Source organism: Protopterus annectens, chromosome 3.part1, assembly GCF_019279795.1.
Source record: "Protopterus annectens isolate FY-2018-M chromosome 3.part1, PAN1.0, whole genome shotgun sequence".
Classification (NCBI taxonomy): domain Eukaryota; kingdom Metazoa; phylum Chordata; order Ceratodontiformes; family Protopteridae; genus Protopterus; species Protopterus annectens.
In genome coordinates, this window is record NC_056732.1 from 131167331 (window position 1) to 131189925 (window position 22595).

At 43.4% G+C, this 22595-nt stretch overlaps 1 protein-coding gene across 3 annotated transcripts in view; it reads left to right on the plus strand.

Moving 5' to 3' along the window:
* The window catches only part of TGFBR2 (transforming growth factor beta receptor 2), a 470063-nt gene that overhangs the window by 193722 nt on the left and 253746 nt on the right, over nt 1-22595 (plus strand). For 2 of the 3 annotated variants that reach the window (XM_044066660.1, XM_044066661.1), the window contains one exon: nt 19895-19927. The exons of the other annotated variant lie outside the window; for it this stretch is intronic. In XM_044066660.1, coding sequence (XP_043922595.1) covers nt 19895-19927 — 33 coding nt within the window. The remainder of the gene's footprint in view (nt 1-19894; nt 19928-22595) is intronic. 3 annotated transcript variants of the gene reach the window in all.

Consider the following 22595-nt stretch of genomic DNA (forward strand, 5'->3'; position numbering starts at 1 on the left):
GCATCGGATGCTGTCACCTCTTCCATGATGTCAGGTCATCAGGGGTATAAAACATGCAGCCGATGCCATTACATCAGCTTTTCTTGCCATGTGGGAGCCTGAAGCAGAAGCAGATCACAAGTGCCAGTCGGCTGCTACCTGAAATTTTTATTTTTCGAGTTTCAAACCTGAAGTCTTCTAAAGCAAAGTACCCTGTTGGGGATCCTTTTTTCTTGCTCTAACCCATGTCAGAAAAAGTTAGCAATTGTCTTGCCTGTGGAAAGTAAATACCTTACAGAGATATTCATTCTTACTGCTTCATCTGTTTAGGTCCAGACCATGACGTTCCTCGCTGTAAGTTTTGTGCCTTGTTTAATGCTCGAACTATTCACTGTTGGGCTATCTTTGTCACTAAATTATTTCGCTCTCATTTTCCATATTCCGAAATGACTGCGATAAGCCATCCAACTACTGATCTTCCGAAAAAACATAAGGATGAAGACAGAGACAGACCACATAGGTCCAAAACTGCCGACGACACTTCCGTTAAGCTAGTCTGCCGGTACTCAGTGAGGCGCTTTTGCAGCCCCTGATACCTGCTTCTACATATTCTCAGGCCTCTGCTGAGACCCATTCGGAGTCTGGTATGCTGCGAGATGCTTCTTTGACTATGGAACCTGTGGATGTCTCTATCTTGGATGGGTGCAGAGCCGCTGTTCAGGCACCAGCTTCTGAGGGTGTACTCTGACCTTCTGATGTTCGTATTAACTGACAACTTCGTTTTTGACTAAAACTACTGAGTTTCTCAGGCCCAGAGTTCGCACTACGCTAGAAAACTGATGACCAAAGTGCATACTCAAGCTCCCATGCCACAGAAACAAATGCTTAGAATGGCTGAAGACCTTATAACTTTAATTAGTGGAAGCCAGCCTTCCCCCTCTAAAAGACAAAGAATTGATTTTCCTTCTGATTCTACTGACCATGAGTCCGATGCCAGGCCTTCCTCCAAACCAGTGGGCAGAGCTCAAAAGCAAGTACTTTCTCTTCTCAGTATCAGGGCTATTCAACTTGTTCCAATACAGCAAAGGGGATAAGTTTCTACTCCAGACTGTTCCTGGTGCCCATAAAAAAGAACTCTTGGTGCCCTATCCTGGATCTGTCACTTCTCAACACCTTCCTGGTGGTCCCAAATTTCAAAATGCTCACACTGCAACAGCGTCTTCCTATGCTAGCCAAGGACACCGGGCTAGTCACCCTAAACTTAAAAGAAGCTTATCTGCCGATCCCCATAAAGGAATCTTGCAGGAAATATCTACGTTTCAGGGCAGGCAGTATGCACTGTCAGTTCTCTGCACTTCCCCTTGGCTTAACTACTGCACCCAGGGTATTCACAAAGTGCCTGGCTCCAGCCATTGCATACTGCAGGCAGAGAAATATTCAAATTTACCCATACTTGGACAACTGCCTGATTCAGGCTGACAGTCAGGAATTGCTACTTCAGCACCTGGTATTTGTAAAGAGACTCCTAACTTCTCTGGGGTGCAGTTTCAATGAAAAGAAATCACAACTGGTGCTCAGCCAAAAGACTGTATTCCTGGGAGCAAGCTTGAACACAGCTTCCCAGATGGCATTCCTCACTCCAGAAAAACAGGTTTATTTGACAAACTGCTTCAAACTAATGGCCACCTAAACCCAGCTGTCTGCAAGACAAATACTGCAAACCCTAGAGTTCATAGCCTCATGCATTCTACTAATTCCATATGCAAGACTGCATATGAGGAAACTTCAGTGGTACTTAAAAAGTCTCTGGTGTCAACATTCTCAGGACCTGAAAACACTGATTCCTATCATTCCTTGTGTAAGGGCAGAGTTCCTTTGGTGGGCAGAGGCATGCAACCACAACAAGGGACTTCCTTTCACTCAACCCCTTGCTGCCCAAACCCTGACAACAGACACATCAGACTATGCATGGGGGGGGGGGGGGGCTCATATGGCAGGCAAATGCATTCAAGGTAAGTGGAGCCCAGGACAAATTCCCCTGCATATCAATCAGAAAGAAATGTTAACCGTACAAAGTGCTCTGACAGCCTTCAAATACCTTCTCCATCCAGGACAACTCCTGATAAAAACAGACACCACCACAGTTATGTGGTACATAAACAAGCAAGGGTGAACTCATTCTTACCCACTCTGCAAGTTAGCCATGGCCCTGTGGAACACAGCCTTGAGCAACCAAGTGCACCTGCAAGCTCAATTCTTGCCAGACAAACAGAATTCACTGGCAGATGACTTAAACAGAAATTTACTGGACCCACACAAGTGGAAACTGGAAACCAACTCATTCAAACTTCTAACCCACAGATGGGGGACACCAGAGGTGGACCTCTTTGCCTCCCCCCAAAACCATCAATTGCACAAATTTTGTACCAGAAATCCTCACAGCAAAGCGTGGAAAGTGGATGCCCTATCCTTCTCATGGGAAAACCTATCTCAATGTATGCCTTTTCCCCCTCTGCCCCTGCTCTCAAAAGTACTACTCAAGATCAAACAGGACAGACCAAGGACAATACTTATTGCCCCAGACTGGCCACGCCAGCACTGGTACCCACTCCTATGCAGTCTGACAGCAGTGCCACCCTGGCACCTACATTAGACCCCTCCCTGCTGTCCCAGCAGGAGGGACATATTTTGCATCCACAGCTTCAAACCCTGAACCTTGCAGCCTGGCTTATGCCCTGAATAAACCACCAGCGACCCTCAGCAAACAGGTGCTGGACATCATCCTGGAGGCCAGAAAGCCTAGTACTAGGAAATCCTATTCAGAAAAGTGGAAAAAATATTGTTCTTGGAGCCAGTCTCAAGGAAAGGACACAGTCGTGCCCACCTTACCTCAAATCCTAGACTACCTAGCAGAGCTTCTCCACAGAGGCCTATCTTTCTCATCTGTTAAGATTTATCCCTCTCTTTTCTCACCCTCACATCAAACAGTTCCTGAGAGGAGCTAACAATTTAAGGCCCCCAAGGAGAGCTCCCACCCCTGTCTGGGACCTTAACGTTGTACTAGAGAAGCTCACGCTTCCCCCTTTTCAGCCTGCTGCTGCAGCAAAGTTAAAATTCCTCTCTTGGAAAACAGACCTACTTCTAGCCATCACTTCAGCATAAAGAGTGCCTGAATTACAGGCACTAATGGCTGTGGAACCCTTCATTATTTTCCATGCTGACAGGGTTTTCCTCAGGACTAACCCATCATTTATGCCCAAGGTGGTATCCAGTGTGGCTTTAAACCAATCCATCCATTTACCAGCCTTTATCCCTAAGCCTCAGAATAAAGGGAAAAAGATCCTGCACTCCTTGGACATGCACAGACAGCTCAGGTTATACCTTGACAGGACTAAACCTTTCAGAAAATCTGACCAGCTACTAGTCATCTTTGTTACACAGGCAGAGGGCAAGGCCATTTCAAAGCAAATAATTTCCAAATGGATAGCACACTGCATCCATTTCTGCTACAAACACCATGCAAAACCTACCCCACAGGGGATCAGAACTCTTTCCACTAGGGCTACCTCAACCACTAGAGCATTTCTGAGGGGAGTCCCTACCAGGGACATCCTGGAAGCTGCAACCTGGAGTTCTGAACACACCTTCAGCAAGCATTATCACTTGCATGTCTTTTCTAAATCCAGAGCTGGATTTGCCACAGCATTCTTACAAGGCCTGCTAGCCAGCCCTAATACTTCTAGACTGCCTCCACCCTTCCTTATCTTTGGGAATCTACCCAAGTGTGATGACTGCAACAGTGAAACACAAAGAATATAGTACAGTTGTGTACACTTACCATACATGTAGATGTGTGAGTGTATTCACTGTTGCAGTCCTGGTTACACTCCCTCCAGCCCCCTGACTTTTCTAGACTTTCGACCTATCCTCTTTTTGGCCATATCTTATGGCAATAGTATTTACTTTTCACTGGAGATGTTCCACACCATGTAATTGCTTCCTATTTTGGGAGCTCCTGACATCTGGGCAAGAAAAACTGATGTAATGGTGTCGGCTGCATGTTTTATACCCCTGACAACCTGACGTCTTGGAAGAGGCGACAGCATCCAATGCAGAAATCGCAAGACTCTGGTATGCGGGCCGACTGAGGGATACCTGCAGGCAAATAACACAAGTGTGATGACTGCAACAGTGAATACACTCGGGCATCTACATTTATGGTAAGTGTACACAACTGTACTTTCTTTGCACATGTATGTTCCCCAATCTATGGAAGGAAAGTTGAAATCTCCCATGACTAACGTGTTGGGGTGGGGATTCCAGTAAATTGAGGTAGGTGGCGTGCTTATCCTGGTTCATGGTAGGGGATCTGTAGCTAATAATGATGTGGTACTTTCCCACTTGTTAACTGAACATGGAGTAGTTGAGTTGAGCCATGCTGTTTGACCATTCTCGAAGTGTATTTGGTTTTAATGAAGAATGTATATACCTCCAACTTTGGTTGCCTCATGCACATTTTGAGTTCTGAACATGTTGAAAGCATTGTAGCCTTGCACAGCCAGGGTGCTCTCAGTGCCCTTGAACCATGTCTCAGTAACTGCATAGATGACAGCATCCTCCAAGGTGAGGAGCGCTTCCAGGGAGTGCAGTTTCATGTTTAAACTCCTAGCACTAAGCAGCATGACCCTGAGTTTTTCTTGATTAGATTTTGTTATATTTGAAAAGTTTTCTTTTGACATTGCCTAAAAAAGGCACTCCAAAAGCCTAGGGGGGACAGATACAGACCATCTCTAGCAAAGCAGGAGGTCTGTCTACCATATACTTCCAGGCTGACAGATATCGGATCCCTCCGCACTAACACTAAAAGCTGAGCCAATTGTTGAAGTTAGTCATTTTTTTGTTTATATTGTGGTATCATCCTAGGTGAGCGTAGGATACTGCTTAGGGCTAGGGACATACCTGTCTGGAATGGTTTATCTTCATTTAGTCATGAGTCTGTTGTACTACGCACCAAAGTGCGAAAGTACAACGGCAAGATTTGGGAATGTCAAATTCCATTGTTGCGAATTCAAATGAGCAAATGCACACTAGCATTTGCTCAATTTAATTTGGCATTCCAGGTGCAGATCACACTATAGTGGGAATCGGGACATGTACCCTTTCCTTCACTGTAGTGCGATCTTGGATTTAGTATATTAAAGTATATTAAAGTAGCAGGGTGTGTGTGTGAGGGCAAAGCCCACCACATGGGAGGCAGGGGGGCTTGCCCCCTGCATAACAATGTTTGGAGACATTAGGAAATATCTTCTAACTGTCACTGTTGTGCTGCAGTTTGAAAATGGTCAAATCTGGGTTTCCAGTAAACCATTTTCGTCATTTCGATTTGGACACATTTTGAAATTTGTCATTTACAGTCACATAATTGTGCAATCGCACATTGCATTTTCAGCTAAATGAAGGTAAACCATCTGGAACACATAATCAGAGAGTTCCATCATGTTTCTTTTTATGTAGTATAGAGAGGTACATCTCAAGTCATTCACACCAACATAGACTATGATATAGTCATAATGGTATTTGTTGAGTCACTTGAGTGCATGTGTGAATTGTCAGATCCTGGTACCTGATAGGCAGCTGACCATGACCTTCTCCTTGTCCAGTCAGCTGAGGGGGAAATCTATGTGTCTCACTGTGGAGTAACCTATGACCAAGACATTTGATGTGTTTTGCCTTAGGGACTTATTTGTTGAGACTCGGATGTGTGTGTTGATATGTGCAGTTGTTTCTTTGTGCTTAGTGGTGAGTGTGTGTGGTGTGTGCTTTGGAGGTCTCTGTTCTTTTGGTAGTCTTTTAGTGAGGACCTCCACATATGTGGATTTATGTGTCATGACCTTAATTTGTGTGAGAGGTGAGGTTTGTGTGAGAGGTGAAGCATGTGTGCTGACAAGCTGTTTGATGTTTAGTTTGTTTTTACGTGAGAGACTTGACTCCCAGTTCCACAGTGTATTTGCATCTATCACATAGACCATGAGTTTGCTTTAGGAGTAAATGGTTGTCAGTGTACATGAAGCAATTGCTATATTATCTCAAGATGCCCATATCAATCAAGCTGGCAGGAGAAATGATGGGAAACTGCCCATCCATCGTGGCAAGATTTTTCTGAATGTGGTGTTTTGGAAGGAAGTGGTCTAGCTGCATAGTCAGAAACAGCAAACATGAAGCAGCAATTCAATTAAATATAGTTAACAAAGTGCAGTGCTGGGTTAAAATATACTTAGTTTTCAGTTTTTTCTCTGTGGATGCCTTGGATTTCAGTGCAGATGTACTCCAGACCTCTGATTCAAGTTGTCAAATGTTGAGCCACTTCAGTAAACTGTGCTCAAACCCATGCTAACATGAGGCTTATATACAAGCAAATTTAAACTGTTTTAACACAACTATTAGTGGGAGAGCTCCAGGAATCCCCAACTCAGATGGGTCTTGAGCTACACACTTCTGCCACAAGGGTGCAGTGAAACCCTATTAATGTAAGATGGCTGGTTTAAGAGCACAATGATACCAAACAGTCTAGATTTAGCAGGTCTGACTCTAACCTATGCTGTATAAGGCAGTGAAATGCAATTTCAAAGTACAGAGTAAAAAGCAGTTACAGAGCGCAAAAACAATTAAGCAATAATTCAACTAAATCTATTTACAGTGCTGGCTTAAAATATGCTTATTTTTCAGTTTTTTTTTTTTTTTTTTCTTTTTTTTTTTTTTTAGTGGATGACTAGGATTTCAATGCAGTTGCACTTCAGACCTCTGGCTAAAATTGCCAAATGTTGAGCAGCTCTGGGAAACTGAGTGAAACCCATGCAAATGGGAGGCTTGTATACAGGCAAATGTAAACAGTTTTAATAGAACTACTGATGGAAAACCCCAAACTGAGCCTTTCTACAGCAATCCCCAACTCAGAAAGGTCCTGAGCTACACATTTCTGCCACAAGGGTGCAAGGAGGCCTTCTTAATGTAAGATGGCTGGTCTAAGAGCACAGTGATACCAAACAATGAGATTCAGCAGGTCTGAATCTAGCCTATGGCATGTAAGGCAAGGAAATACAATTTGTAGATGGGAAGGAGTAAGGGAGAGTCACCTAAAAGTCAGAATGAGAGTGTTTATTAGTATACTATTAGATCACTCGCAGTGGTAGCACCCTCTGCAGAAACTGGCAGTTCTTTGAGCAGCTGTGAACAGTAGGAGACTATGGAGAGCATTTCGTATAAAGGATTTTAACCTGGAAATGTTTACTTAAATGCTAGCACAGGAAACAGGTAGAGCAAGAAGATAAAATATATACTTATATCAGCTTTGTAGGCCAGATGATTTTAGAAGCAATCCAGATCTTGTAATCAAAGGTGTCCAAGCCAGGCACAAGGAAGCACTGACTAAATGAGCACAGTCTTACAAAAGTGTAAGGTGTTATATGAGCAAGATTAGAGACCTGTATAAAGTTAAACCTTCAGGCCAATCAGATAAATACACAAAAAGCTGTCAACCAGTAGTTCCCACCTTGGATAGGTTGAATTTAGTTCTCTGCTCCCACCAGAGTGCAATGTAGAACAAAGTGGCTTTGAGCTCAAGTGCAGTAGCAAATGCTTTATAACAGAAGTAAGAATTCCTGCAATATCAGGAATCCTTGGAAATATGTTCACTAACCCTGAGAAATGTTCACAATACACAAAAACTTTCCAAAACTCAGAATATATGTATTTGTTTCATTTTATTAATTTAAAATAAAAGCACATATAAAGTGAAAGCCTAATGGTGAGCTTTAAAAATTCAGAAGCGCTGTAGTAAATTTACAAAATTGTGCTCGAGGATTTATTAAATTTAGCATTTTTCATTCATTCTTTACATTTTTGTTTTATTTTGACAAGATAGTGACCCAGTCACAATCTAAATACTAGGATTTCAACACCATAGGACACCTTTAGATCTTGGTTTACCTTTTATTAAGCATATTTACAGACTTGTAGGGTATGTATTTCCTTACATTTCATGTATTGTTTTTTAGAGACTTGTATGGTTTGTATTTCTTTACCTTTCATGTATTTGTTGTTTCTTTGTTTTTAAGGGTTTTGGTATTAATTTAGTTGGATACTTACTTAAAATTTCAACCCATTATGTATGCAATTTCATTGATACCACATCTACCAAAATGTACCTTCAGAATGACTTGAAAGATGTCTCTACGTTACTTTTTTAAATTCAGTTCCAGTGTTGTTATGTAGTGGTTCTGAAAGCATTTTATGAAATATTTAAAACTTTGCCAACTATGTTCTTTCTTTGCATATATGTTTTTCATTGTTTCTTGCTGATCCCAGTCCCTTAGAGTAACCTTACCAAAGTAAAGATATTGCATGTTTGCACATCTCTTGCTTCTTACAATTTCTCTGATTTTAGAAGTTTCACCTCTGGTGGGCTTCCATGTGTCTATGTATAGATCGGACTAGACAGACCTCATTACTTGATATTGCTGTAAGTTAAAGTTACTAAAATCTAGTCCCACTATTCTCCATCAAACCACTAAACAAGGTAGTATTCATCATTGTCATGATTCTTGACATCCCTTTTGTGTAGTAAACATTAAGTGCAACCAGCAGAGGAAAGCTGCTGTTGTACATTCACTGCATGAGGCCACAGAGATTTATGTAACACAGCAGAAGAGTCTGAGGCTGCCCCTGTGGAAATCTTTGTATCTGTATAGTATGCATATAGATCATTTCCATTTCCAGAGCCTATCAACTTGAAATATAACATTTCAAACTTTCCTTGGTGAGTCTGCTATTGGATGTATCTTCCGTTCTTCCAGTCTGGCATCCTCATAGGTTCATAGGTTCATACCAGACTGTTGATATAGTAGATCTACAATTTATATCCTCACATCATGACATTATTTCATTAGTACCCTACAACACAGAGTAACTAATATCTAACTTCTTCCCCTTTCATTGAGGGTTTGAGGGGACAGACCAGGGGTGAACTTCATTTCAAACCCATTCTTCCCACGTGAAGAGAGTTCTTCCTGATTGAAGTTGTACACAGTGATGGGCCTGATGAGGGCCAAATACAGTGGAACAGTGACATCTGTAGACCTAGATGCCATGCCCTTGCTTGTAAGTTGAGCAACATAGAATGTTTTCCTTATTACTATAGAAACATATTGGTTGCATGGCTGCTTACTGTTTACATATATACTGAAATCCCTGACTGCTGGTTCTACTTTTAGGTGAGTGTTATTGATGACGTAATTTCCTAGGGTGGCTGACTTCCCAAAGGGTACTGTTATGCATTTATTGGCATTGAGTTTTAAGCCATGCGTTTGGCACCAGTCATTTGTCTATGTTAGTCCTTCCTGTAGGATATTAGATTCCTGGGGGGATTCTTTGACTGCTTCTACTTTGCAAACTTCTGCAAACTTGGTCAGCCAAATGCTCTTGACATTGGCCTTGACGTCTGATAAGTAGATGACAAAAAGAAGCAGACTCACCACAGAGCCCTGAGGGATCCTGCCAGTGTCCTGCCACTTTGTAAAGGCGGTCACCCCTATTGAAATTTCCTGGGTCCTATCTGAGAGCCAGGTGGTCTTCCAGTGCATAACATAGGGGGTTATGCCTATATTCATGTCTGAGTGCAGTATTGTGTCAAATGCCTTAACCAGGTCAAAGTAGGTGGTATGCACCAGTTTGCCATCATCTACTGCCTTAGTGACCTTCTCAAAGAAGCCCACCAGGTTAAGTAGGCATGATCTCTGTTGACAAAAGTAAGCTGGGTTGGATCCAGTGTTTGAAGATTTTCTGTGTCCCTATTAATCATTTCCATAATAATTCTTTCCATGGCTTTGCATATAAGACTAGTCAGACTTATGTGACTGTAGTTGTTCTTCATGTTTCACTGTTGCAGTCATCACATTTGGGTTATCCCTGCCAGGATAGCCCTCAACTGGCTTGAATACCAGAGGCTTAGCATTTCTGCATTGGTTGCTGTCATAGATCATAGATCATAGATTAGTACTAGGCTAACTGCCCTTGTGGGCCATTTTAAGTCTAGCCAATTACCCCATGTGAGAATCAAACCCTTAACCTTGTGTTTATACGGCAAACACCTTAACCATTATGCTACCATCACACCCTGTTGTTTCAGGACTGACAATAGGTCATCAGTAGCATAAAGTAAGGCAGCCGACGCTATTACATCGGTCTTTCTTGCCATGGAGGCCAAAGCAGAAGCAATTTGCATGGGTGCCGTTAGGCCGCTACCTGAGTTTAGTCTACCAAACTGAAGCTGAAGTCTTCTAAAGCAAAGTACCCCGTTGGGGATTCTTTTTTCTTGTACTAACTGATGTCAGAAAAAGTTAACATTTGTCTCACCTGTGGAAAGCACATACCACACCGAGACTTTCATTCTTACTGCATCACTTGTTTAGGCCCAGACCATGACTTCCCCAGCTGTCGCTTCTGTGCTTTGTTCAACACCAGAACTATCCATTGTCATGCCCTTATTGTAGCCAGATATTTTCGGTTACAGTCCTCAAACTCCGATTTGGCTTCGGTAAGCCATTCGATAGCAGATCTTCCAAAAAAACTTAAAGATAAAGACAGAGGCAGACCGCACAGGTCCAAACCTATCGATGATGCTCCCGTTAAGCTAGTCGTCAGTTCTCTGGTCCTCAGTGAGGCGCTTTTGCAGCCCCTGATGCTCGCTTCTGTGGATTCGCAGGCCGCTACTGAGACCCTTTCGGAGTCTGGTATGCCGCAAAACTGTTCTTCGACTAAGGATTCTGCAGTTGTCTGTACCTTGGATGGGTCGTGAGCCACTGAGCAGGCACCAGCTTCTGAGGAAGTCCTTCACACTACCGATTCCTGACACAAACGTACGTCTTCTTTTGCGACTACCATACTTTCGAAAACTACCAAGTTTCTTAGGCCCAGGGTACGAACCACACCCAAGAAACCGACGACTCAATCTCAGGCACCTGCTTCCTTGTCTCTATCTCAAATGCTTAAAATGGTGGAAGACCTTATTATGCTGATCAGGGGAAGCCAAACTACCCCTCCAAAAAGAAAAGAGATCTGTCCCCCATAGTTTGCCTGAACAAGAGTCAGATGACGCTGATGCATCTAAATATGAAGGCATGCAACCCCTCTCTACTTAATGCAGAGGATTCCATCCCTTCAGCTTCTCCCCCAGAGGATTTTTCCTTTCGGGAAACCCTTCATACCTTAAGGGAGCATTTCCAATGGGAGAGTCAGGACTCAGGGAATTCTTAGATCTTCCACAGCACAGACCCTTGGTCATTCCCCCAGTCCTGGATGTTGTGGAGGATGTTTTCCTGGAATCCAGCTTGACTCCTGACACCCTCTGTCCTGCACCCAGAAAACCAGACAGGTACTAAAGAGTCCTTGACTCACACAAATTTATTTTTAAAATCCTACTGCTGACCCTGGAGTAATTTTTCAAGGGCCTAAAGGGATTAAGGCAACCTCTGCTAAGAATCCCACCCTATCAGACAGGGATTCCCAAGCACTAGACAGAGAGGGTAAAAAAGTATACACCTCAGCTACTGTTGCTATCAGAGCACTAAATTTTCAGTTCTATATACTAAAATTTCAGTAACATACCCTGGAACTCCTCAAACAAAAAAATTCTTCCTTTCCTGCTTGTGCGGAATCTACAGAGTTACAACAGTTCATACATTCTGCAGGTCAAGTAACTAAACACACCTTACACTGTGATTCTGATGTCCTAGAAGCTTCTTGGAGGGCAGAAGTTACTGGATCTGTCCTTAGAAGGCATGCATGGCTTAAGGAACAACCCTTGCCAGACCATGTCAAATCTAAACTGTTGGATGCCCCCTGCACAAAGACAACTTATTTGGCACTAAGGCAGAAGAAGTCTTTAAAAAGATAGAAGAAAAAGCAACATTTATGCAGACAGTTAAGGATTTCTTACAGGTCCAGCCACCCAGGTTCAGCAGGCATTGTCCCACCAAGCACTGGTCCTTTCCTGCTCCCACTAGGCCTATTCAGTCCATCTGCAGGGAACCAGACTCCTCAGACAGCAGCCACAGGGAATGCAGAGATCTAAGCAGTGGACTACCTCCACTTCAAAACCAGGGAGTTCTAAGCCACCACCTTATGGTACGAATGCACAATAACTCTCCTCCCACACTCCTTCCTTCTGCACACCCTCTCTTACCCCTAGATGGAAAACTTTCCTTTCACACAAGCACCTGGGCCACCATTGCCAGTGAACATCGGGTTCTCAACATAGTGTCCCAGGGATACAAATTTTCTTTCTGCACCCTTCCAACTCTAAAAGGGTTCCCAGATCTACCTCCAAACCAGTGGGCAGACATGCAAATGCAAGCCATTTTCCTGCTCTCTATGAGGGCAGTAGAGCATGTTCCTGCAGAACAGAAAGGCCAAGGTTTCTACTCCAGACTTTTTCTGGTACCCAGAAAAGAGGGCACCTGGTGCCCCATCCTCAATCTATCCATTCTAAGCACCTTCCTGGTGATCCCAAAATTCAAAATGCTCACCCTCCAGCAGCTGCTACCCATACTCTCCAAGGATGCTTGGCTAGCCAACCTAGATTTAAAAGAGGCCTACCTCCACATTCTTGTCAGGGATCATGCACAAAATATCTCCGTTTCAGGGAAGGATCTCAGCACTTTCAGTTCTCTGTGCTTCCCTTTAGATTATCTACTGCTCCTAGAGTTTTCACAAAATGTCTGGCTCTGGCCATTGCCCTTTACAGATAAAGGAATATCCAAATTTACCCATACGTAGATGACTGCCTAATTTAGGCAGATAGCCAGGAAAAGCTGGTCAAGCACCTGGCCTTTGTAAAGTCCCTACTATCCTCCCTAGGGTACAAAATCAACAAAAAGAAATCCAAACAGGTGCCCACCCAAAGAAGTATATTCCTGGGAGCAAGCCTGAACACAGTATCCCAGATGGCATTCCTTACACCAGAAAAGCAAACTTTCCTGACAGCCTACTTCTCCCAACTGGCCACCAGACCCCAGCTGTCTGCAAGGAAAAATCCTGCAAGCTCTGGGGTTCATGGCATCTTGCATACTACTCATTCCATATGCCAGACTGCATATGAGGAAACTTCAGTGGTACCTAAAAAGCCTTTGGTGTCAACTCTCTCGAGACCTGCAGACTCTTATACCTATTATACCTTGCCTCAGAAAAGATTTTCTTTGGTGGGCAACAGCATGCCCCACAACAAAGGACTACCTTTCTCACCACCCCTCACCACCCAGACCCTCACCACAGACATATCTGACTATGCTTGAAGTGAACATTTGGACGGCAGGTGCATACAGGGCCAATAGAGCCCACATAAAATCAATCTGCACATCAACCAAAAAGAGATGATGGCTGTCCAGCATGCCTTGATAGCTTTCAAGCCCCTTCTCTTCCCAGGGGCTCTCCTGATCAAAACAGACAACACCACTGTGATGTGGTATATCAACAAGCAGGGAGGGACTCACTCCTACCCTCTATGTAGGCTGACCTTGACCCTTTGGCACACAGCCTCTGCCATTCAACTCCACCTGTTAGCACAGTTCCTGCCAGGTTCTCTCAACTCTCTGGCAGACCACTTAAGCAAAAATCTTCTGGACCCACATGAGTGGCAGCTCAACAGAAGAACCTTCACCCTAATAACTTAGAAATGGGACACCCCGAAGGTATACCTCTTTGCCTCCCACACCAACCATCAGCTCAGCAAATTCTGCACCAGGGAGCATCACTGCATGGCTTGGAAAGTGAATGCCCTGTCCTTCCCCTTGGTCAATCTATCGGTCTATGAATTTCTTCCACTACCTCTCATCCACAGGGTACTGCTCAAAATCAAGGAGGAAAAACCAAGGACAATTCTTATAGCTCCAGACTGGCCTCACCAGAACTGGTACCCCTTGCTGCACAGCCTGTCCCCACTGCCACCATGGCATCTTCCTCAGATTCCAAACCTCCTGACCCAGAGGGAAGGGGAATTCATGCATTCCCCAATTGCAGACACTCAGTTTGTCAACTTGGCTTATTCCCTAACATCCAATCAGTCTGCCAACCTCAGTAAACAGGTTCTAGATGTTATACTTGAGGCCAGACGCCCTAGCATTGGAAAGTCTTATGCTGACAAATGGAAAAGGTTCTGCATCTGGATTCAGGCTAAGGGAGCCAATGCGGCACAGCCCTCCCTCCATCGCATCCTGGATTACATAGCTGACCTGCTACACAGTGGCCTCTCTTTTTCCTCTATTAAAATTCATGCCTCTGCTATCTCTGCTCATTTTCCCACTGAGCAGCCCCTTTTCTCACACCCTTTGATCAAACAGTTCCTAAGAGTGGCTAGCAACTTGAGGTCACCCAGAAGTGCACCAACCCCAGCTTGGGACCATAACTTTGTGTTGGAAAAGCTCACCCTGCCCCCCTTCGAACCAGCTTCTTCAGCAGACCTAAAATTCTCTCCTGGAAGACAGCTTTCCTTCTGGCCATCACTTCAGCCAGAAGAGTCTCCGAGCTGCAAGCACTCATGGCTGTAAAACCCTTCATCATCTTCCATGCTGACAGGGTATCCCTCAAGTCTAACCCATCATTCATGCCCAAGGTGGTGTCCAGTGTGGCTCTGAACCAATCCGTTCATTTGCCCACCTTTTTTTTCTGATCCCCCGAACAGGGGGGAAAGGATCCTGCACTCTCTAGATGTGCGCAGACAGCTCAGATTCTATCTAGACAGGGCTAAATCCTTCAGAAAGTCTGATCAACTGCTGGTTAGCTTTGCTACAGGGGCAGAAGGCAAAGCCATCACCAAACAAACCATTTCCAAATGGATGCCACACTGCATCCATTTTTGCTACAAACAACATGGAAAGCCGCCTGCTAAGGGGGTCAGGACTCACACCACCAGAGCAGCCTCCACCTCTGCAGCTTTCCTCAGAGGAGACCCCACCAGGGACATCCTGGAGGCTGCCACCTGGACATCTGTTCACACCTTTACCAAACATTACCACCTGCTTCTATTCTCCAAATCCAGGGCAGGGTTTGCCTCTGCAGTCTTGCAGGGCATCCTAGCCAGCCCCTAGATTCCTTGACTGCCTCCACCCATTTCCTCAGCTTTGGGAATCAACCCAAATGTGATGACTGCAACAGTTAAACACAAAGAACATAGTACAGTTGTGTACACTTACCATAAATGTAGATGTTTGAGTGTATTCACTGTGCAGTCCTGGTTTCCTTCTCTCCATCCCCCTTTTTTTTCTTCTCTTTCCTTACATGGGACATATTGATATTTACTTTCTACTGCTGGAGTTCTTCCACCAGAACCTGGCTCCTACTTGGGGGCTCCTGACAGGTTAGGGCAAGAAAAACTGATGTAATGGCGTCAGCTGCCTTACTTTACACTACTGATGACCTGACGTCAGTGCTGAAGTGACAGTAACCAACACAGAAATACTAAGCCTCTGGTATTCGGGCTGGCTGAGGGGCTACCCTGGTAGGGATAACCCAAATGTGATGACTGCAACAGTGAATACACTCAAACATTTACATTTATGGTAAGTGTACACAACTGTACTTTCCTGGAGTCCATTGATGGCCCACCCTTCTGCAGAGGGATCACCACTGTAGTTCTCAATTCACATGGTACACAGCCTGCATAGAGACTACGGTTAAACAGTGGTCCTGATAGGTCATGTTTCAGGCTATTTAGAAGGCATCGTAGGACATTACTGGGTCTCATCAATGCAGTGTTTTTGACTTGAGATAGCTCCTCAGGACCTTCTCCCTAGTGATAGTTTTGGGATTTTTGTTTGATAGTATTTTGGGGGGGCAGCTGGGGAAGAGGGGGATAAAATTAATTTGTCGGACAGTTGATTTGCTATATCTCTGCAGGTGGCCTCATTTACATTCAGCTCTGCACACTGCTGTGTGCTGCCATTGAAGTTTTGGACATAGCTAAAGAAGACCTTATGGTTGTCTTTTGCCTGAGAGGCTCTTTTTTCCTCAAAGTTGTCTTTAGTAGGCTTAATTTCCCCTCTTAGTTGCTTGTTTAGATTGATGAAAGTGGTTTTATTATGCTGGGTGTAGCGCTTCTTCTTCTTGGCTATGCCTTTTTTTTTTTTGTTGTACAACCTGTTTGTGTTTGGAATCCTTAATGATAGTTTGCTTTTTGTATTAGTTCTGGGCTTATTTCTGGTAGGCACAGCTGTCTCTATGCATTTGTTGACTTGATTATACAAGGTGCCAGTGAACAATTCCACATGAGCAGCTGTGTTCTTAGGGTTTGGTGGGGCTTGAAATTTTGACAGGTTATCACTTAGTAGTAGGAAGTTTGTCTTAGAATAGTTCCTAAATGATATGGGGTTAACTGGGGTCACATAACTGAATTTTTTGTTATGGAGACAGCTTTGTGGTACAGTATTTTCCCATATTGCTAAGTATCAGGTCAAGTAGGTTTGCACCCCTAATGGTTATATGGGTTATGTGGTCATTGGTGTTTGTGTTGACAAAGTCCAAGATTCTTTGGCCTATATGTTTGAGGTCATGTAAGTATCCCAGTTTACAGTGGGATAGTGGAAGTTGCCCATATACATTGTATTGCGTTGAATGGTGAGGGCTTCCAGTAAGTCCAAGTATGAGTTATGGGTTTCTTCGGTCACAGAGGGTGACCTGTACTTGCAATGATATTATGTGGGGCTTTGCCTACAGTAATCTGGACATGGAGATGCTCAAGCATGTCTTCCTGTCTGACTAGTCCTGAGGTGAATTTGTTGCTGATATAGATTGAGACACCTCCACCTTTCATCCCTGCCTGAGCAGTAGCTGGCCTGAATATGTGGAAGGTATTGCAGCTCTGCACTGTTGGGGTGCTGTCTGTGGTTTTAAATCTTTTCTGAATAACTGCTCAGATGTCTACATTTTCCATTATAAGGAGAGCCTGTCAGACGTGGAGTTTCCTGTTTAGACTCCTGGTATCGAGCACTAACACATTTAGATTCCCTTGGGTTGGTTTTGCTATGGCAGAAGGTTTGCTAGTTTGGCATTGCCTAAAAACAGTCACTATGGGGGAGGACAATATTTTAGCCAATATTCAGGTGCAGACCATCCTTTGCAAATCATCGTGGTCTATTCCCCATATCCTCCCATGAAGATAAATATTGTACCATCTTGGAGTGACACCAGAAATTAAGCCAATTATTGAAGCCAACCATATTTGTTCATATTCATCCTTGGTGAAGGTAGAAATCTTCTCAAAGCTAGGCACACGCCAACTTGGGACACAAAGTCCAAGAGCACCATAATGTCCAAGGAGGTACATCTCAGGTCATTTACACCCACATGAACTATGACTGAGTCATACTGATACTTGGGGGTGGGGTGGGGCTAATAGCTTGAGTATGTCTTTGACTTGGTGGATCCTGGCTCCTGATAAATGAGACTGTGATTTTTTCCTTATTCAGCCTGGTGAGCAGGACATCTTTAGGTCTCACAGTGGGGTTTCCTATGATTAAGATATTAGGGAGTGTGTTGGCTTGCCTTATGGGCTTTGTAATTGTGGGCCCAAAGGGTGTGGCTGTTTGTATTGTATTGTGTTGAGTGTTGTTTTTGTGTTATACTTTTGGGTTTTCTGAGGATTATTTTTGTAGCCTGAATGTCTAGGAGAGCTTAAGAGGTTTACAAAGTTGCTTTTAAGTGCCTCAGCATACACCGGCCTGTGTTCTGGGTCAGTACTTTGTGTGGTAGTTATAATGCTTATGTTACAGACAAACTGATTGTTATTTTGAGTGCTTTTGTGTGACAGGCTTGCCTCCAGTGACACTATGTAATTATATGTCTCACACACTGTATCCAATTTTCTAAGGATTAGTTGGCTGTCAGTGAGCAAGGGATAATTCCTATATTGTCTCAGGTTGCCTGTATCTACCAAGCTAGTGCTGGAGAAACTGGGAAAGTGTCCAACGATGGTGTCAGGTCTTTTTTAACTTTGGTGCTGGGAGGGTAGAAACTACAACTAGACTTTGTATGAATGAATTTGTGTAGCAGTGCTCCTCAGTGCATAGATAAGTTGCTGTTTATGAGTACTGGGCAATGTTAAAGGAAAACATTTGTCTGTATGAGGCATTGCTAACTGAGACTACATGACGAGCAGCAGAATTTATGGACACAAAAAAAAAGTGACTAAACCGACTAAAACTCCCTGAAATAATTTTCACTTTAAGCCTACCTATGTGTTTCCCAAGTCGGACAGACCAGTCTCCCTTTTTGTTTTCTCTAGAATTGGAGTCTTTAGTTAGCCAAAAGAGAAAAGGTACTAGAAACAAGTCAAACAATTAACTAAAACAAGTAAATACAAGTTAATTCTAAGGCAGACAAGCCAGCAACAAGGAACATGCACATTAAGGTGATTTCAAAGCTCACTAGCAGCAGGTTGATGAAAGAAAAGCAAGTAACACTTTTTCATTGATGAAATTCAAAAACTGGATTAAAATAATTAGAACATTCAGCAGCAACAGTCTTCAGAAATATCTTGGAATGGGCATTATTTCAATTTAAAGTACTTATCTTAGTCTGGATGGCACGAAATGTAAGCCAACACTTTGAAAACACAGGCAAGGATGCCAAGCATTTAAGCTCTGTGGAAATTAGCAAACAGCAGAGAGAACACACCACATTTATGGACTCCAAAAAAAGTGACTACACCAACTGAAAAGCTCTCTGACCAACAAAACAATCTCACTTTACAATTTCCTGTCTGTTCCAACTAGGAAAGACCAGGCTACCTTTCTACTGCCATTAGAATTGCAGTCCATTTTTTTTAATGTGAAAACACACTAGTTAGCTAAAAGTGAAAAGATACCAGAAACAAATCAAACAACTAACTAAAACAAGTAAGTTTCACTTTAAGCCTCTCTTCTTACACAACCCACTTTGGATATGGGAATTCTGTTGTCTTGCGTGAACAGAGGAGAGTTTTTCAGTTTGCCCTGAGTTGGCACACTCATAAAATGCTGCCATTTCAGCTTGCCTCTATACCAAGGTGTACACTATGATGGCAGAGGCCTTATAGGATAAAGACTTCTGTGTATTCCTCTACTAATATGATAGGTTGTAAGTGGTTTTATGGTCTCCTCACAGTTGCCCTGTTGTGAGTATTCCATGGTTGCCATCCCTGGGGTTGTCCATAAGCTGGGAGGAGTCATCACTGATCACATCTGAGAACTTCCTTCATTAGCATGGAGCTGGTCGCACTCCGGTGTTGGTCATCCTAGCTAAAAAGATGGCCACATGTACTTTGCCTCTGACCTTTTATGGCTGCATGCCTCTTAGAATAAAAGGACATAGGTTTCTATGAATTTAATTCCTGGATGCTTTTTCTGAACATAATTGCAGAGGACATGAGTTTATAGCATGATCATAATTGAGTCCTCAATCTGTGGAATGCTGTTGTTAGTGAGCTGTTCATGATAGTTGTTTCATAATTTTATTTATTTTATCTTTCATTTAGACTTCATCCCAGTTACTTAAATTTTGATTAATTTCTTTGTATTGCACATCTGATTTTCTGTTTGCATGTGTCTTTTTAAGGTTATTTTATTGTACTCTTAATCACATTAATACATTCTTCTTTAAATGTGTAGCCTACTGAATTGTTTCTCTTGGCTACCATGGTTACCCTGATATAATGAAATAATCAGTAAAGGGGTTTGTATCTGCTTGGTACTGTAATAGATATTACTCCCATGTTGGAAGAGATAGAGACTAAGTGTCAAATTTTAAAACTAATAGACTTATTTGTAATACTCTGCATAGTGACAGTCCCCATCTGGACTTTTGCTTATTACTTTCTACATTTTATTTGCAGATGACAGTAAATTCCTGAATCCATTTGTCGACTGTGAGTATTCAGTATATTTTTTTAATTATCTGTAACTATTGACCAGACATTTTGAGAGATTTATTTGTATATCTAGCAGTGAGGTAATCAGCAGAAACTTATGCTAACATTATTCCTGCTATGTAGTCTGCTGACCACATTTGAAATTTCTCATGAATCTTTCCCTTGGTTATGGTAAAAGTGATAAAAATTAAAATTTAATAAGAAAATGTTTTCGGTGCAGTACCTGCTACTAATGCTCTTAAGCAAAATGACTCCAAGTTGATTTAACTTGTCACGTACTGATTCTAAAATTAGTGCTACTTCATAACTATATACTGTCAAGCATATTTAGCTGGCAAATAGCAAGTGCATTTCTGAAACAACAGTTACTATTTGTGTTGATCACTGTTGCAGTACTAGCTTACTGTAATTTTGGTTGCACAAGTCCTGATGTCAGGCCAAACATCCATTACTCAGCACCCTTCCCTTTCCAATCCAGATAGATGTCTGTCCATTAAGATGCAAATATGTTCACTGTATAAAGCTTGCATCCACCCATTCCATTTCAGAATTTTTCTTGGTACATTTCATACTGTGAGAACAATTGTAGAGTGTCCATAGTACCAAATGGAGAAATTTTCTTCTTGTTTCTGTGGTTTTCTTGATGTCCTTCAAGGATGCATCTGCAGTCCTAACATATGGGTTGTCCTGCCTCAGGCAGCCCTTCGGTCGGCCGGATTCCAAAGTCTGGGTCTGGCCTCGGCTGATGTCGCACTTCACCCGACGTCATAGCTGCTGTTTATTGGGTATAAAGGCATCAGCCGACGCCATTTTCCTCAGTCTTTCTTGCCGCGCGGTGCCCGAAGCAGAAGCTGTTCGCAAGTGCCGGTCGGTCAGATCCAGAGATTTCTACTACCGAAGACTTCTAAAAAGCTAAGTACCCCGTTGGGGACTCTTTCTTGCCTCACCCGATGTCAGACAAAGTAAATAATTGTTTAACTTGTGGGAAACAAATACCTCATAAGGATTTCCACTCTTACTGCCTACTTTGCTTAGGCCCAGACCACGACGTATCAGCTTGTCTAGCCTGTGCTTCCTTCAACCGATGGACACTCAGACGTCGGTCGGAGTTTGCAGAGGAGTTTTTTGGTCCCGCTTTTGCATACAAAATGCCGTAGGAGACTCCGACTACTCAATTAGCTAAAAAGCGCAAGGAAAAGGACCGACATTCGCGGCCCGCTGTTTCGGCTGAAACCACGGTTAGGCCAACCGCGAATGTCTCGGTTTCAGCTGAAACCGAGTCCTCGGTTCTTCCTTCGGCCAAAAGCATGCTTCCGATAGCCGAGGCCTCACAGAGCATAGCTGAATCTGCTACTGAATTTACTGCTACAGAAGCAGGCACCCAGGATTTATCAGACACTATTCCTTTAGACATAACTACCCCTGCACGTGGGGCTGCTAGACCCCCTGCTTCCATGTCTATCAAGGCTTTTGCCAGGGCTAAGGCAGCTAAATCTTCTAAGGCCTTGCCTGCCAAAACTCCTTCACATAGGCCTACCTCTAGTTCCCAAATACTCAGCCTGGCTGAGGATCTCATTTCTTTGATCAGAGGATCCCAACCTCACCCAGACAGGGCCTCTCAGCCCCCTCCAGACAAGAGGCCTAGGACTGAACCTCCGGAACCTGTCTCTACAGATTATTCCTCAGATGACTCAGACCTTTCAGACCCTCACGAAGGCCCATATTCTCCTTATGAGGATTCTGATGCAGAAGACTCCATTCCTTCTGCTTCTCCTCCTGAAGAATTTTCCTTTGGGGAAACCTTGCATGCTATGAGGGAACACTTCCAATGGCAGGGCCAGGATTTTTCAGATTCAAGGAAAAGGCTAAGTACTTTTTTACACTTACCACAGCATAGGCCTTTAGCCATTCCGCCAGTACTTACGGTTCTTGATGATGCATATAATGATGCCTGTACTGCTCCTGATTCTCTTCCTCCGGCCCCTGCCAAGCCAGACAGATATTACAGGGTCCCGGACACACACTACCATTTGTATAAGGCTCCTGTTGCAGACCCTGAAACCATTTCACAAGGCCCTAAAGGTGTGGCAGCTGCCTCTGCCAAAAACCCTCTTCTCTCTGAAAGGGAATCTAGAGCATTAGAGAGATGGGGTAAAAAGGTTTATACTTCTGCTACTCTTTCGGCCAGGGCCTTGAACTGTCAATTTCACATGATTCAGTACCAGGAATTTTTGTTAGACCAGCTAAATAAAAAACTATCTTCTCCTGAACCTTTAGACCGCAAGTCCCTTCAGGATTTGGTACATAACTCTCAGCAGGTCAGTAACCATTTCTTAAAATGTGGCTATGATGCATTGGAGGCTTCCTTTAGATCAGCTGTGACTGGAACAGTGATTCGAAGGCATGCCTGGTTAAAAGAACAATCCTTACCAGACCATGTTAAGTCAAAACTCCTAGATGCTCCCATGGAGAAACAAAGTTTGTTTGGCTCCCCTGCACAGGAGGTTCTAAAAAAGGTGGAAGAAAAAGCAAAATCTGTCCAAACAGTCAAGGATTTCTTACAGGTCCAACCTCCGAGGTTTAGCAGAAATTGGCCTTCGAAGAATTGGTCTTTTCCAGACAAATCCAGAGCGCAGAGAGGCAGAAATAGATGCCCAAGAGGCAG